The sequence below is a fragment of the Gopherus evgoodei genome, chromosome 2 (genome assembly GCF_007399415.2).
Source record: "Gopherus evgoodei ecotype Sinaloan lineage chromosome 2, rGopEvg1_v1.p, whole genome shotgun sequence".
In the NCBI taxonomy this organism is placed as follows: Eukaryota; Metazoa; Chordata; order Testudines; family Testudinidae; genus Gopherus; species Gopherus evgoodei.
The window spans coordinates 257,907,297-257,925,419 of record NC_044323.1 but is presented as its reverse complement, the minus strand read 5'-3'; the positions used below and the strand labels follow the sequence as shown (position 1 = coordinate 257,925,419).

General features: G+C 40.2%; 1 protein-coding gene across 5 annotated transcripts in view; it reads right to left on the bottom strand.

The window, feature by feature from the left end:
* The window catches only part of VPS13B (vacuolar protein sorting 13 homolog B), a 928,813-nt gene that overhangs the window by 180,774 nt on the left and 729,916 nt on the right, over positions 1 to 18,123 (bottom strand). For all 5 annotated transcript variants that reach the window (XM_030553556.1, XM_030553553.1, XM_030553555.1 and 2 more), the window contains one exon: positions 15,563 to 16,265. In XM_030553556.1, the coding sequence (XP_030409416.1) occupies positions 15,563 to 16,265 (703 nt within the window). The remainder of the gene's footprint in view (positions 1 to 15,562; positions 16,266 to 18,123) is intronic.

The following is an 18,123-nucleotide window of genomic DNA, read 5'->3' as shown; positions in this document are numbered from 1 at the left end:
CCCGCCGCTGAATTGCTGCCAAGGGCGGCAAAATGCCGCCCTCCCAATCCTGGTGCCCTAGGTGACCACCTAGGTCACCTAAATGGAAGCACTGGCCCTGATAAAGCACATAGCATAATGGGGTCCGAGTCCATGACTGGGGCTTCTGTCAGCTTACGGCTAAGTTCTGGGACATATTTTTCCAAAGCATTCATTGAATACCTTTCGATAGGAAGTTCACAGACTTTTTGAAAGACTAAGGAATGCAGTTATCTATAGCAAACTTTAATCTGTGCTGTTCCAGGTAGTCCAATTTGTGCTTCCATATATATCCTTAGATGCAGCTGTGCTGGAAAGTGAATTTACTCTAAGGGAACCAGGTGGCACTGCAACGGATTTCTTCAAGGATTCTGCCAGTGCATGGAATTTTAAAATCTTATTCGTATACCACATGAGTCCACCAGCAGATGCTGCCTGGAGAAGCTGCCTGACATGGCCCCAGCCCCACCCTATTTTGCTTGGGCCCCCAACTATAGCAAGGATGAGCCTCTAAGTTCACTCTGAGTGGACCCTTGTGCCATTAGAAGGCTGGACTGAAAAAAAAATGCACTCACTATGATCAAGATTGCTCTTTAGATGGCCTTATAATAGCTGTCTTTGAAATGGTTCTTTGGAGGAAGTTGGAGACATTCTGTGCATAACAAATATTTCTTGGGAAATTTCTTTACTTTACAAATTACCAGGTGGCACATTCATCTCTCTAAAAACAAACAGAAATACATAAACAAACACAAAAAATATATATTTTTCAAAAATGTCTTGGGAATCATGCTTAAGAAACAAGGCTACTAAATCTGGACTGCATTACCCAAAACAAAACAAATATGAATTTAAAAATACTTATAAGCATATTTAATAATATTATGTTAAAAACAACTGCTGACACTTCTTCTTAAATGGGGTTGGCCAGTAAGCAGTTGTGAGAAATAAAGGTGCTGGCAGAAGATGTAACTTTTGTTTAGATTTTGTTCCAAGCAGGGTGAGCGTGCAATGAAAATGTTGCTTTATTTTTACATTTAAAATAGGAACCAGCTCACAGGACATCTCACAAAGCAGCCATCACCTTTAACAGGAGGTATTAAGCAGTCAGTATTATTTATTTTTTAGGATATTTATTTTTATATGAAACTCCTATCCCTGGCTCTCAGAACCATCACAGTAATTAAGATTTACAATTACAAAAATAAAACTTGGACAAAGCAGAAATGTATAGTGGAATATCCACACACAACCACAATTCCACATGCCCATAGTTATGACACTGTAACAAGTACCCCCTCTGCCACTAGCTGGATTGCAGGGGGTGTGATTTCAGAGAGAGGCTTGGGGCAATGGAAATTGTTCTTTTGGGGAGTGGGCCACCTGTTGCTAGCTCTGGGCGAGGCAGGCACTGCTGTGGGTGGGCTCTGGCTGTATTAACATATGTTGGATATATTTCATTATGTGGTCTCACCTCATTCCTTTGGATACCCATGACGGTACAAAATCAGTAATGACCCTTTCAGACAAACAAGGACATATTGTTTTCCTAGTTGTTTTTCTTTAGCAGCAAAGATGTTTATGAATAAAAAACAAGAAAAATATATATCCTGAAGAAGATTTTGCAGTGAATATCAGAGATGCTGACACTAAATTTCACTCACTTTCCCCTATCCACACACATTTCTTACTTTCTTCTCCCACTATAACTTGCCTGTGAGAAATATCTGCACTTTCCCTTTTAAAAATTAGCTGTCTGCAAAGAAGACGGGATAGACTTTTCTGGCGTTACTGCATTCTAATGCTTTTCAATACTTCTCACAAAATTAAGACATATACAAGGTTTATTGTGTCAGTCTGGATTTCTTTGGACTAATAATGACTCAAGATGTCTATTTTGCTTACAAACTGAAGGTGAAAACATTTAATGATGATAACATTTTATGTCTACAATGTCACATAGTTCCACTTGCTACATGACAGAGCTGCCACTATAAAAATAAATGAATAACTTGTACCATAAATGTTTCCTTCTTTCTCCAAAACTACATAATGACTTCCCTATGCCTCTCCTCCCCCACCCACAATTTACACTGGTCTGCGGTGTTAGTAATTTGGTGACAAGATTAAGGTATGACATCACAACCAGTAATGGCTAGAAACAGGTGCTTTATCCCATTTCAGAACTGGGAATCTCTCTTTCTCAGTGCTATAAGTCTTTTGCTCTTAGCTCTGGCACACATGATATTAGACTTTCAAATCATTACATTATGATGTAAAGAAAAGTTATTTTTGGAGGTTTTTAAAAATTATTGCATGGCCTTTACACATGGACAGGCTGCAATTGGAATCTATATTTTGTCAGTTTCGCACTGAACCTGTTCAGATTAGAATCCACTCAACATGAGACCCATATTAAGTAGCCAATCAGGTACATGTAAGCACTAGGCAAACCAGAAAATAGGACAGATATATTGCCTGACATATGGATAGAATTGTACTGAATGTCTTACTTTCATTCTGTCTCAAAGTTAAATGATAATATAAATAAAAATAGTTACAACAATATTTAGTTTTTCTATACTGACTTTCTTCCTCTTCTTCCATAGTACAAATGGCAAAACTGAGATGGGAAGATCACAGAGCCAGTCAGGGCAGAACCAGGAACAGAGCCCAGTTCTCTAGACCCAGTCTCCAATGCCCTATGCACTGGGCCAAAGTTCCTTTCAAATGAATTGGTTGTCTCTTAATGAATAATGATGATTTAACATAGCATTTAAGCATAAGTTTAATGCTTTGCTGGGTGACATGATGAAAGTCCACATAACATCACACTAATTAGCATCCTTGTCAGCATTTGTAACAGAAAAGCCAAGAGTTGAAGAGTCATGACACCTGAATTACTCTCTGCATGGTAGATTTGCTCCATCAAGAGCAGGATTAATTCACCTTGGAAATGAAATACTGGAACGTCTGCACTAGTGATGTCTGTGCCATACCTATTCTGTGCATGGATTGTAGGTGTCACAAAAATCTATTAGCTGTAATTATTCTCTTACTTTGCAACCTAGGTATTTGGATATATGGTTCCAAATTCACCATGGGCAAAATGTTTGTTTGTTTGACACAATACTCCAGTTGAGGCCTTATCAACATGAAAAATTTTTTTAGAAAATGTTTACATTTTGGGGAAGCTGTTCAAAAGTCTGATATCTGATAAATTGTTTCAGGGGTGCTGGATTAATGGGCACAGGACAGGTGTGGTGACCAACAGTTCCTGATAAATGCACTCATCATGTCTTTCCAGTTTATCATATGGACTGAGCTTGATAAATAATGAAAAATACTTTTGCTAACATTTTGTTTAATGAATCACTTGATGATTACCTGTTCTGTTCATTCCCTCTGGGGCACCTGGCATGGCCATTGTCAGAAGACAGGACACGGGGCTAGATGTGTTATGTAAAGCCTCTGCTCAATCCAGCAGAATACAATTGTAAGGGAAGCTCTTCTGATCTTCCAGCTGTTCAACCAGCCCATTCATCCCACAAGCACGAGCGGCAGGGGCAAGTTGTCAACAGCTAGCAATCTCCGCTGTCAAAGTGACGGAGAGAGCTGAACAGGAGGTTCAGGTGGTGTGTCTGCGGGGATTGGTGCTAGAGAAGGGGACCCATCTGGGCGGGAGAGAAGCAGGCCCCCTGGCATCGGGGACAAAGGCGCTGCTCTGATATGACCCCGGAGACTAGGACGGGGACATATGGCACAATCCCGACCTGGGATGGCCGCCAGATGGGCCGGGAGCTCAGCCAGCCCCGGTAGCAGCTGTACATGGCCCCCCCGGCCCAAGGAGGGAGCCCCGGACCCGCAACTGGGATAACTACGCAGGAAATAGCCTTGACTCCTGCAGAGATAACTTCTCTGGCTCAGTGGTTAGGGTCAGCCCAGGCAAGCACATTCTTGGAATGGACGTATCAGTTTCTGATGGCAATAGAGAATCAGGGGTTAAACCCAGAGGAAGTTAGGAAGCTGTTGAGGACGGCATCCACAGTACCGGGGTGCAATATGAGAATCACACTGTGGACACAGGCAGGCGGACGGTGGCCGTTCCCATTTGTGCTGGTTTGCAATTTAGCTCAAGGAGAAGCACTACATGAGGTCAGCCGCCAGTATGCAGGGAGGACCCTGACATCTTTGTGGAGAGACTGGTATTAGCGGGATTGTTAACTGGACGGTATCTGGCCCATGCGTGGGGGGGTGATCTCCAGGACCTGAGATTGTGGTTCCAACAGCCGAATTTAGGCTTATTGCAGCAATGTTGCCCAAAGATGTTCAGATGGCTATGCGAGTGTGGAGGCAGGAAGTGGCGTGACAGGCCACCAGAGTGGTTGGTCAGCCCAGAGCTGAGGCTCCTGCTCCCATCGCTGCTGCTCCTGCTCCCGTAGCTGCAGCCACAGCCCCATGGACGATATCCTGATAATGGGAAGTGGGTCCATCGGGGACAGCTCAAGCCTGTATGGGGAACCACCCCGATTCCATGTTCCTCTCTACGACAGCCTACAGTTGACAACATTTCATTTTTTTTTTGCAGCTTCTGTTTTTCAGAGCACCAGAAAGAGCTGATACAAGCTGAAGGACATTTGAAACATACCATGGTGCATCATCGCGACAAACCTCTACGTTGTCTTATGTTCTGTGTTTTTGTGTTTCAAGTTTTATGTTTGTCTTGTAGCGCCTGTCCAATTGCTAGCATTATGGTATATGGTGTTTAGGAAAAGGGAAGATACCACATCAGGCAGGGAACAGCAACATACCATACTTACAGCCCTTTTTAACTCTAACCGGACCCCTCCCTCTCCCTACACCCCTCCGCATCTTGCCAAATTGTCAGTCACACACCTATCCCCATGGTGGCCACCTCCGTCCAGAAGCCTCTGATACATCAAGCTTATAACTACCTTTTTACTGATGTTTACCTCTCCACCGAATATTCTGATTTTCATCTAAAAGTAGTATATGATAACGGCTGTTTGACACTCATTGTTACATCCTCCAGTCAACTTTTTGATATGTATTTCTGTTATTGTGGACATGCTACATATAATGAAAATCCGGAATTTTTCCGGCAATTGAAGTACTGGCATGGATGAGCGGAGGCACCAAGTCCCTCTTTGGATGTTAACCACAATTTGGGTGACCAAGGGGCAGGAAATGTTATGTAAAGCCTCTGCTCAATCCAGCAGAATGCGATTGTAAGATTTGTAACTTTTCAGTCATTGCTAGGAGGATCATTAAGTTCTGCAACCTTTTACAAACTTTGTAACTTTAGTTATTGTTAGCATAGCCTTTTAAGCTTTGTAACCCTTGCAAACTTTGTAACCTTTTCAGTTGCCACTTGTATAAACCTCCAAGCTTTGCAATACACCATCACGCAATCAGAGAAAGTGTGAACAAGGGAGTGTGTGAAGCAGATAAGGGAGTGTGAACAAGGGAGTGTATGTGGGACTGGGCGGAGAGGAACTGCAAGGAGAATAGAGCCTGGAGACATGAGACAGGTGTGTCTGATGTAATCTGCCCTGAGAAGGCAATCGTGGGGTGCTGTAAAGAAAAGAAGAACCTGGTATGCATGAAAGGAACGAGGCCTGGGAATGTTTCTCAGTGATGGACACAGAAGAGAAACTCAGTGTATGTGACAGGAGCCGCCCAGTTCCAAAAAGGAAGAAGGCATGCACACAAGCCCCCTGCTTCTTGACCTGCTCGCCGACCTGGATCCATGACCACAGGCGGACACACCAGATCTACTACGCTTCTGCTTCTCAGCTTCCTCTGCTGTCTGTGGTAACTCTCCACCTGTGTGAGTGTGTGGGTACATGAGGGTATGAATGCAATGAATGTGTGCGTGCATGAATAAACCCCATCCCTTTTCTGTTTGATCCAACAGCCACATTTAATAAAAACAATATAAGTCTAACCCTGGGTTGGTTTCTAGGGAAACTGAGGTAACAAGGTGGACTTTTGGTCAGACCCAGTATGGCTGTTCTTATGTTCCTATTGTTTTTAAAGTTGAGCATATTCACTAATTATTCATACCATTCCATAAACAGTATGACTACAAAATTAATCAAATAAACTAGTCAATGAGTATGACTTGACTTTGTATGCAGGTGTGTTTATACATACCATATACACCACATACGCACAGGTAATATCCATGTAATATATTGTAGAACATGAATTTATCATATATGTATGACCACCTCATTGTTCTCTGGCAACTATTAGTCTTAATTTATTTCCCTGGGGATTTAGAACATTCTGAACCCCTGAGTCATCATTGTTATCTAAATCAATCTGCAAAAAAAACATTTCTTTGTTGTTCTACAAATGGAAATATCCCACAAAATTACACCCAAGTGAGGATGGACAAAATTCAGGTTTGGACTATAACAACTTTTCTACACATGAACATGTCTCAGGAGCTATACTGCATGAGAAATGAGAGATTTCTAGCTTCATAACAGAACACTACTCTTGCTTCCTCTCCTACAACGTTCTAAGAGATGGACTTTAAATCTGTATTCTTTTTTTTCCCCGATAGAAGAGAGATAAATTATTTTATAGGTTTTTATAAAACCTGAGTCCAGTGCAGTTGGATTAACAGTAACTAAGGGGCCTGCCTTTATAGGGACACAAAAATATATTCAATCCAATCTTTCAAAACATTCCTAAAATAGTTTCCTGTAACACAGATGGTATATATGAAATGCATAATGAGTTTGGGGGGGCATAAAGGTTTTATTGGCATTTATTTGGGATGCCTGCATAACTCACTCATGATTCTGCCAGTTGTGAGTAATGGTGACACTGCAAACGAGTGTCAAGTAAAAGTTTATAGCACACCATTACACATTTCTCTTTCTCTCTGTATATAACATACACAAATATAAACTGTACCTCCACTAGAAAGATTTAATGAAAACAGCACTCGTTTGTAATATGTAATTTAAACACTAGTTTTCTTTTCCAATAATCCCAGATATAGGAAGGAATACAGTAAATGGTTGTACAGAGAAAACAGAAGCTAATTGGCTTCCTTCAATAAACTTTATATTGTTCTTCTATTTGGAAGATACATGCATGTCTTTTAGACAAAACTATTAGCAGGTGGTCAGAATATGTCAAAGAAATTCGCCTGAATATCAATCATACTGACTGACTGCAGCAGTTTAAGAAATGTGTTGCAAAGCTCCCGATGCTATATTTTATCACAATAAATAATGTAGTTCATGGCAATTTGCCCTCAAAAAATGTGTGGTAGATCCCAGAAATAAAAATAATTTGAAAAACCACCAAGTTACCACATTGGGATGATGGTGTTAATCATGAGTGATGGAACCATGAGTTATGAATATGGTAGGTCTTCCCAAAGAAGAAGCACTACAAACTTTATATCACAGCACTATCACCTATTTTATTTAAGCCATATACTGGTTTTATTTTGGTATCTTTTTATGCTTTTATGCTGGGATTTTCAAGATCATTTATGGCCATTAGGCACTGGGACTTGGGTGCCTAACTCTTTTATACTCATTTGGAAATCCCAGCCTTTACTTTTAGACACTAAGGACCAGAGCTGTTTCACTAACTGATCGATCAGTTAGCTCGTAGCTCTGAAAAATGGAAAAAAACTTTTCCTTCTGGGTCAACCTGCAACCAAAATGTTTTGGAATTTTTGGCAAATTGAAAAGTCAGAAAAAATCATTTTGGGTTGATTGAAATGTTTTCTTCCAATTTCATGCATTTTTAATCTTTATTTATTTGTAAATGAAAGCAAAGGAAACTTGGAAATGAAGGATTAGATTCATAAAACTCAAGAGGAGCAAAAAGTGGTGCTGATACTGCTCTAATAGTCCAGTGGATAGGGCATTCACTCAGGACATAGGAGAGACTGGTTTGAATCCCTGTCTGGAGCAAGAGCTTGAACATAGGTCTTCTACAGCCAGGTGAGTGCCCTAATCACAAAATTATTGACTATTCTGGAGTGTGTTTTTCTCAATCACCCCTCTTCAAACTGTTCCACTTTGTAATTATACATAATTAAACATTATTTGGACCAAGACAGTGAATGACTTGCTGGTGGTTATGGCACTCCCTTGAGAAGGGAGACACCACAATTCCAGTCCCTGCTCCAAGCAATACTTAATTATTTATACAAAGCGGAACCACTCAAACAGCAGAGATTGAGAAAAGCCCACCCCAGAATACCCTACAGCCTGGTGATCAGGCCAATTACCTGGGATACAGGAGATCTGTGTGCAAGTCCTTGCTCCAGAGCACAGAATCAAACCTAGATCTCCCACATCCCAGGTGAGTGATCTAACCACTAGGCTAGTTTGTGTGTGCGTGCTGTCAAAGTTTTGTGAATGGTGCCTAATGGTATGTCTACACTGCTGACTCAGGCTCATGGGGCTTGGGCTAAGGGGCTGTTTAATTTCAGTGTAGACATTCAGTCTGGGACCTTCCAACCTCACAGAGTCCTAAAGCCTGGGTTCCAGTCCAAGAGCAAACATTTACACTGTAATTAAACAGCCCTTTAACCCCATCCCTGCAAGGCTGAGTCAGCTGGCATGTGCCAGCCGTGGGTTATTAACTGCACTGTAGACACTCTCAATCTCCTTGTGAATCTAGCCTGACAATGTTGAAACAGCTCACTTCGATGTTTCAGAAATTTTCTTCCACCAAAATAATTAGCCAAAATCAGCATACATTTGTGAAATGTTATGGTCAACCCAAATCTGCATTTTCAGTGTAAAAAAGATTTTCTCTGAAAATTTTCCCCCAGCTCTACGAAGGACCCAATTCTTCTTCATTAAAATTAATGAAACTTTTAACATTGACTTGACTGGTGCAGAATCAGGTCCTATGTTCTGCCCTGACACAACCTCCCCCTCTCCCTACTGGGTAAGAAGACTGATGGCACCAGCAGTGGAAAAGACAGCTCATAAAGAAGTGAGAGAGTGCATTCCTGGGAATGAAGTCTGATCCCTCCTTCTCCCTGCTTCCCATTCTCCTGCCAGGAGGAAGCTGGGAACTCACTGGCCCAATTGGCTCCCCAATCCTTCATCAGCTTAAACCTCTTACTGGGGTTTGGGGGGGAGGAGGAGCTTTTCTTCCCTTTAGCTGCCCTTCCTGTATTCATAGTATAGGAACAGTATTTTTAGGATGCTGAGGATTTGATCAATCACCTGTTTGGGGATCAGTAAGGTATTTTTGCCATTGGGCCAAACTGGCAGAGGCTACATAGGTTTTTTCACCTTCCTCACAGAATCGTGGAGGAACAGTTTCGTTACAGGTAGTAGAACTTAGAAATTAGTATTAGAAATTTGTAATGTTAGGAATCGCAACATGTGGCCAGTGTCCAATACAGATAAAGGCCAAAAGGACCAGGTTGCAGGGGTAAAGGGAGAGCTGGGATTTTTCTGGTGCACCTTTTGCCTATGGGAAAAGGGGAGATCTCAAGTCTTTGCAGACTGAGGTCTCCACCTGGTAATCTCTACCTGAGGGAGGGAAAGAGAATTCAGAAGTGAGCTATGTTCTAGGAGTAAGCTGAAGAGGGTCTACTCTGAGTTACTGGTTATAAGGTGGGAGCCCTGTATTCCCAAACTCGATCCACCGAAGTGCCTGGTATATGACAGACAGGGAAGGTGGGTGTATAGCATCATTCCATAGTGATAATTAATAAAGTTGTGGCCTTCTTAATTCCATCCATGTCTATCTTCATTCACCTGAATGTCTTGATCAAAAAGGCACAGTTCTCATTAAGTCAATGGTAGTGGTACATGAGTATCTGAGGGTCTGTTTTAGATCTAAATAATGTATTGATATAATTTGATATGAAGAGATGAAGAATAATATCTGTTCATAAAGGGTTTGAATTTTATCACTTCATCGCATTTGGCCTATCTTTCCTCAAACAGTTCAACCATTAACCTGACACAGGCAGGAAGTTACTACATTTCTCTTGATTGCTTTCCTCTGGTCAACCACATCTCTATAGATGGTATTTGGTTTTGAAACTATATTGATGAACTATCATTTACTGGCAGAAGTCACTAAAAATTCTAAATAAGCCTTTTAAAATTATTATGGCTTTTAAAATGCAGACTTTAAAAAAAGCCAAACAAGGCAGCAAAATTACCCTGTTTATTGATGGCTCTATGTTTGCACTAACTACTACAATGTGCTGACCGCAGCCACCATGGGAGGAAGGGGTCTTGTCTGTCCAGAAGAAAAGGGATGTTGCCCCTTTAAGGGCACCCTTACAACAGGGGTAGAAAGGGAAATTTACAGGAATGGACAGCAAGGGCACAAAGCAGCTGAGTCCAGCCCTTCCTGCTGACTGGAAGAACTTGTGGGTATTTACACTCTATGCAGCCCCAGAGAAACCCTCTTTTACTGGGATTGGGCAGGCAGCACTCACCCTGAAATTTGCAAAAGGACTGGGTTTCCTCATGACCTGCTGCAGGCATTACACCAGTCACCCTTTTCCTTGGGGTCTGGGAAGGAATTTTCCCCTCACTGTCAGTTTTGACAAGATGGGATAGTTTATTTGCCCTCCCCAAAGAAGGTCTGGGCCCAGGGGAATGAAGTAGGGGAGTTAGATTATAATATCACAATTTAGTATCTAAAACTTGTGGCAGATGTCCAGTGCAGGTGCTCATTCTGGAAAGGATATTGTTAGCAGATAAAATGGACTGAAAAGGGATTTGAAGGAAAGTATCCCTTAAGGAAGCTGAGGAAGCAGGGTTTGGGGCTCCTAAGCATCTGGTACAGCGTGGAGCCAACTCTTCTTTTTTTTAGCCCCCTTTAAGGGAGCTGAGGAAAGAGGGCTGAGGGTTCCTACACCTGGAACATTCGGAGGCTCACTTCACTCTCCTTTTATAGCCCCCTTGCATCCCACATGAGGGGAGGGCAGCAGGGTGTACAAGTATAATTAGGCAGGCCAAAATTTGAAGAGCAACTGGCAAAAGACACAAAAGCTAACAGCGAAAATATTTTCAAGTACATTTGAAGCAGAAAGCCTGCCAAACAATGAGTGGGGCCACTGAGCAATTAAGATACTAAAAGAAACACTCAAGGAAGACAAGGCCACTGAGGAGAAGCTAAATTAAATTCTTTGCATCGCTCTTCACTGCAGAGAATGTGAGAGAGATTCCCACACCTGAGCCATTCTTTTTAGGTGACAAATCTCAGGAACTGTCCCAGACTGAGGTATCAGTAGAGGTGGATGTGGAACAAATGGATAAATGAAACAGTAACAAGTCACCAGTACCAGATGGTATTCACCAAAGAGTTCTAAAGGAACTCAAATATGACACTGAAGAACTACTAAGTTTGATATGTTGCCTCTGTGGCATATGACTGGTGGACAGCCAATGCGATTGCCACTTTTTAAAAAGAGTTCCAAAGGCAATCCTGGCACTACAGGCCAGTTAACTTCACTTCAGTACCAGACAAATTGGTTGAAACTATAGTAAAGAACAGAATTATCAGACACGTAGATGAACAAAATACGCTGGGGAAGAGTCAACATGGCTTTTGTAAAGGGAAATCATGACTCAATGATCTAATAGAATTCTTTGCAGGGGTCAACAAGCCTTAGACAAGGGTGATCCAGTTGATACAGTGTATTTGGACTTTCAGAATCCCCTTGACAAGGTCCCTCACCAAAGGCTCTTAAGCAAACCAAGCAGTCATGGCATAAGAGGCAAGGTCCTCTGATGGATTAGTATCTGGTTTAAAAGACAGAAAACAAAGGATAGGAATAAATGGTCAGTTTTCACAGTGGAGAGAGGTAAATAGCAGGGTCTCCCAAGGATCTGAACTGGGACCAGTGCTGTTCAACATATTCACAAATGATCTGGAAAAAGGGGGAAACAGAGACATGGCAAAGTTTGCCAATGATAGAAGATTAGGAAAGATAGGTAAGTCCAAAGCTGATTGTGAAGCATTACAAAGTGATCTCACAAAACAGGGTCAACTGGCGACAAAATGGTAGATGAAACTCAATGTTGATAAATGCAAGTAAGGCTCTTTGGAAAACATAATTCAAACTACACATACAAAATGATGGGTTCTAAATTAACTGTTACCACTCAAGGAAGAGATCTTGGAGTAATCCTGGATAGTTCTCTGAAAACATCTGCTCAATGTGCAGCAGCAGTCAAAAAAGAATGTTAGGAACCACTAGGAAGAGGACAGAAAATATCACAATGCTGCTATATAAATCCATGGTATGCCCACACATTGAATACTATGTGCAGTTCTGGTTGCTACATCTCAAAAAAAAGATATATTAGAATTGGAAAAAGTACAGAGAAGAACACCACAAATGATTAGGGATATGGAACAGCTTTCATATGAGAGAGAAAAAAGACTGGGACTGTTCAGCTTAGAAAAGAGATGACTAAGGGGAGATCTGATAGAGGTGTATAAAATCATGAATGGTGTAGAGAAAGTGAATAAAGAAGTGTTATTTACCCCTTCACATAACACAAGAACCAGGGGTTACCCAATTAAATTAACAGGAAACAAATTTAAAGCAAACATAATAAATTACTTCTTCACACAATGCAGAGTGGGACTTATTCCCAGGGGATATTGTGAAGGACAAAAATATAACTGGATTTAAAAAAAAATAGATAAGTTCATGGAGGATAGGTCCATCAATGACTATGAGCCAAGATGACCAGGAGTGCAACCCCTTGTTCTGGATATCTCTAAACCGCTGACTGCCAGAAGCTTGGACTGGACGACAGGGGATTTATCATTCAATAATTGCCCTATTCTGTTCATTCCATCTGAAGCATCTGGCACCCGTCACTGTTGAAAGACCAGATACTGGGCTAGATGGTTCATTAGTCTAACCCAGTATGGCCATTCTTACGTTCTTATCCTGTAAATGGTTCCAGCAACCAGGCACAGCTGGGACCAACTTGTGCATTATAATAAGTACCCCCCACAAGTATATCAGGTAGTATATAATAAATATACAGGGAGATCACCACCAGTCTCCCAGCAAAAGTCCTGAGGCAGCATTTCTTGTAAAGAGATAAGGAGAGCAACAGATGGGAAAAGCAGAGGAGAGGAAAATGGGAATTGGAATTAGAAAAACAAAAGAGAGAAGAGAAAATAAGGATGGAGATAGGGAACCAGGGAACCTTCTACCTCCTTACGTTCTCCCTCTATCGTAATCTCTTAGTAAAGAAAAGAAAGGAAGATTCGATGGCTGTTTCTTCCTTGTGTTAATCTCTTCCACAAACAACCATTTAAATGCTAGATAGGTCTTATTTTGCACAGTAACTATTCATTGCAGCTGGGTAAAAATGTATTTTTTCTTTATTAAACTATTTGAAAATTAAATGTGTTGTATGAAATTTGGTGAGAGAAGAAATAATGATGTCATCCAGAGACCTCATCTGATCAATAATCTCCCCAAGGTCTAGGCCTGGAAACAGTTTCTTTGGGTAGTCTTGCTTCACCTGTATGGGTCCTGATTTGCCCACATTTTGGTCCCTAATATCCTAGTGGGCTAATGGAATGTCTCATGGCATTCTTGCCCCACTGGTGGTTGGTAGAGGGCAGAATTGCAATGCCACTCACAGTAAGAATGTAAGATTGGCCATAGTGGGTCAGACCAATGGTCCATCTAGCCCAGTATTCTGTCTTCTGACAGTGTCTGGTACCATATGCTTCAGAAGGAATGAACAGAACAAGCAATTTATCAAGTAGTCCAGTCTCAGCATCTGGCTGTTAGAGGTTTAGGGATATCCAGAGCATGGGGTCGCATCCCTGACCATCTTCACTAATAGCCATGGATGGACTTATTCTCCATGAATTTATCTAACTTCTTTTTGAAACCAGTCATATTTTTAGTCTTCACAACATCCCCTTGTAACAAGCTCCACAGGCTGACTGTGCATAAAGAAAAACTTCCTTATGTTTGTTTTAAACCTGATGTCTACTAATTTCATTGGGTGACCCCTGGTTCCTGTGTTATGTGAAGAGGTGAATAACACTTCCTTGTTCACCATTTCTATATCATTCATGATTTTATAGACCTCTGTCATATCCCCTCTTAGCTGTCTCTTTTCCAAGCTGAAAAGTCCCAGTCTTATTAATCTCTCCTCATATGGAAGCTGTTCCATACCCTAATCATTTTTGTTGCCCTTCTCTGTACTTTTTCCAATTCTAACGTCTTTTTGGGGGGAAGTGGAAACCAGAACTGTATGCAATGTGTGGGCATACACTGGATTTATACAGTGGCTATATGATATTTTCTGTCTTATTTTCTCTCCCTTTCCTAACATTTCATAGGCAGACAAATACATTTTTAATCAAAAAAGTGACTTTTCATTGTTATAAATACTTCACACGAAATACAGCAAATATTACATCTACAGAAAAGCCAACAATTGACCGCCTTCATCTAGGGAAAGGAAACTCTCATAATACTTTACTGCTTAGCTGAGGGAGAGCCTAAAATATATTATTTGCTAAGTTAGCATTTATTAGGGTTATACAAAAAAATTCTGAAACAAATAGGAATTTGGTGAATTATGTCTGAAATTCTGCTATTTAGCTTAGGAGAAATAATTTTTCAAATACCTCTGTGAAGTCGAATACTTAAGAGGAAGCATCGTACCCACCCTGTACCACAACTGGATTAGTCACTTCTACTCCATCTTTGGTGATTATGTCTGACAGTGGTCCATCATTGATTCAAGAGGAGAAGAAATTATAAGAATGATCTACTCCTTCTTCATCCCTCCCCCATGGCAGGTGCTACTTCCTTCCTCTTCCTTACAGTGAGTTGAAGTCAAACCTTCCCACTACCAATCCCCATCCTGAGTTTTAAAGACCCTGCTGGGGAGGTGGTATGTAGTAGATAGGTATGTCATGAAGTTGCTGATTTGCAATTTAAATAGTTCTTTATAAAAAGTTTGCTAAAAGTTTTCTCAATTTAATGATTTTACACATCTTGCTTTCTGTTTTATTTAACACTATTAAGACATCATTTAGAAGACTACTATAATTTTTGTAAAGTTTATGATCAAAATACCATGTGTTTCTGAAAGTATTGCTTCTAATTTTAGCAGAGGAGTAATATGGGAAAATATAATGGTTTTCAGCTATAAAAATACCCTTTATGAAAAAAACATGACTTACAACTCATTGCTTATCATATTGGTTCAGAAACTCCTGATACATTAAAATACTATGACAGCACCTCTTATTTTTCTGGGGCTGAGAAAACAATATTGAATAAATAAGAACTGGCTTCTTGAAGGTTAAACCTTTATTCATTTCAATCATCTTCTATTCTTAAATTTGGTTCAAGTATGGAATATAAACTTAACTTTTTTTTTTAAATTAATATGTCTTGTCTAGTCTATCAGCTCTTTTCTGTTTGATCATCTCTGAAACTTTGAGGAAGCCTTATTGTTATGGCAGTTGTTAACACCCTCCTGACTTTAAATTATCTTACCTGTACACGTGTAGTCTGAGGTTACTCCTTTAAGCACAGCATCAAACACTGATATTTCCACCCTCTGCTTTCTGTGGTGACAGCTCAAGAGTACAGAAGGCTGGGATACAACAAGGTGCAGAAAAGGTTCTAACCGGAGGTCACCAGTTCCTCTGCGACCAGGCTGTCGAACAATAGTTATACCAAGGGCTTGTCGAGCAGATGACCTTGTGGAAGCATGAAGACTTTCTAGTGATAGTAGACCTGTTTTTCTCCCATTGGGCAAAGAATTGTTACTGTTCAAGAGATCATCTGCAGTTACCAATGAAATACATGCCTGACTGAGCTTTCTGGTGTCTTGGCTACCATGTGATTCTGTTTCTGGAAGGTTTAATGAACTTTTGCTTATCTTCTCACCATCTTTCTGATCTTGCAATGATTTAGATTTAGCTAAAGGAGTACACAAATAAGACATCAAGGAGATCCGGCTTGCTGTAATAAAAATATCAAAGGGAATGAAGTTCAGGTTCTTCACAATGGAAGACTGTCGGGAAGGACGTGCAATGCGGTGTTGGCTGGTGCCACTATGTTGTTCTATTTGAACGATTCTGATTTTAACGCTGTCACTGCCAATGCCACTGTCTTGGGCACCACTATAACGTGAAGAAGTTTCAACTGTTCCTCCATCAGATATATCCATTTTTTTCTGTTCTTGTTTGGAAACCTGTGAAGGAAAATATTATATTATCTTATTATATCCATGTCCCAAGTATTTCCATTTCAGTGGCAGCAAACAATTACTATTTAAACATGATTTCAAAAAGCGGAATTATAAAAAACCTGCCAAGTTAACTTTTAACAGAGTAATCACTCATGAAAGCACAGCAGGTGTCCATTCCGAAGAAATGATGACTCACATCTGACAAAGTGCCAAAGGAATATGTGAAGGGAAAAAAATTGAATAACGATTTCTAGGCTCAAACTACACTTTTTCAACTAATTCTTTATAGTCTAAAGAATCCAAAAGAAATACATGAGTTAAAACAAAATTGTGCCCCTATGAAACAATATTATATTTGACAATTAGAAAAAGGTTGAGAATCAGAATTTCTTCCAAGTTTTCTGTGTAAAAACTTATAAAAAAAATCCCCATTACCATTAAAAAGGCTTTAGCATATTTACACAAAATAAAAAAGTACTAATTAATTTCAAATTCATAAAAAAGACTAAATGGAAATTGTAAGATATAAATACTGTGTTGTAGGACTTGAAAGAATGTTTTCTTAGTCACGCAAGTACCAGCTGCATTATATAAAACAACATGGCTCACTGCTCAGGTAAATGTCAGCTACTTATAAAGCCTGCCATTATGGTGGCATAAGTGGTATATTTACTCACTAGAGTTTTATGCATTTGGCTATGACTTCATAGGATCTCATCAAATAGAAATGTTTAGATAGACATCACTGCTTAGAGCAACACTTAAAAAAGACAGATTTTAGCTGTTGTCACAGCTAATACTACTAATCAAGAGTTTGATTGTGCCTTCAAGGCAGAACCCTCAGCAGGGGGTACTGAAGATGTGCACCACCCAAGCAGAAGCCCCAAAGAGCCATTGCTCCTGAGGCAAAGTTTAAGTCCTCCGAGAAAGGTGGGGAGAGCAACCATAGCTACAAACATACTCTTTTATAAGGCGTAGAGTGTACTCCATAACAACAATAATAATAATGATGATTCAGAGCCAGCTCCATTGACTGGTTGGAAGTGAAGTAGTGACATGAGCTCACCCTATCCTACTCCTTTGAGGAGCACAGAGTCATTGCCTACACTAGTCACAAGCTCCTCTGGGTGCAGAGAGTGGAATGTCTCTGGCCCCTGCCCTCGAACCTGTTGCAAGGTGATGTCTCCTTGTTACACCTTCTCTTTACACCTTGTGTACCCATGAAGGGACAAAAACAACCTGATCCCAAATATACAATATCTTCCATTAGAAAAAATATAATTGCGAATTACATGTACTTACAATATTATCCACAATACAACATAATGGGAGTGAAGGGCATTGAAGTACTGGATTTTTTTCTTCTTAGTCTCTCTACTGTATAACATACTAAGAAATTGGTTTCTTTTGTTTTGGTTTGAATTTTTAAGAACAGCTGAGGGGTTTTATTGGAATTCCTTTATATCATGCTTTTTTTTTAAATCAAAGGGAAAAAAAGCAAAGATTTCCTTAAAAATGTAAATATACTAGAGAAAAGTATTACCATGGAAATCCTAAACAGAACCATTAACTAGCTGAGATTTTCAGCTTCACTCATATACAGTACATATTTTTCAAATCACCAATACAATTCTTGTGGCTGATTTCCATGAGAGACTCATATCATTGGCTCATAAATATATCACATCACTTTTAAAGTAGCCTTTACAAAATTAACTTACTAGAAGCAGCCTTAATGAATCATTGGACTATGAGCACAGAATTCCTCAGCCAGTGACTCAATCTGATACTGTGGCCAAGTCAATTAACCTTTCTACCTCACTCTCATCATCTGTAAACTGGCAATATTATTTACCTATCC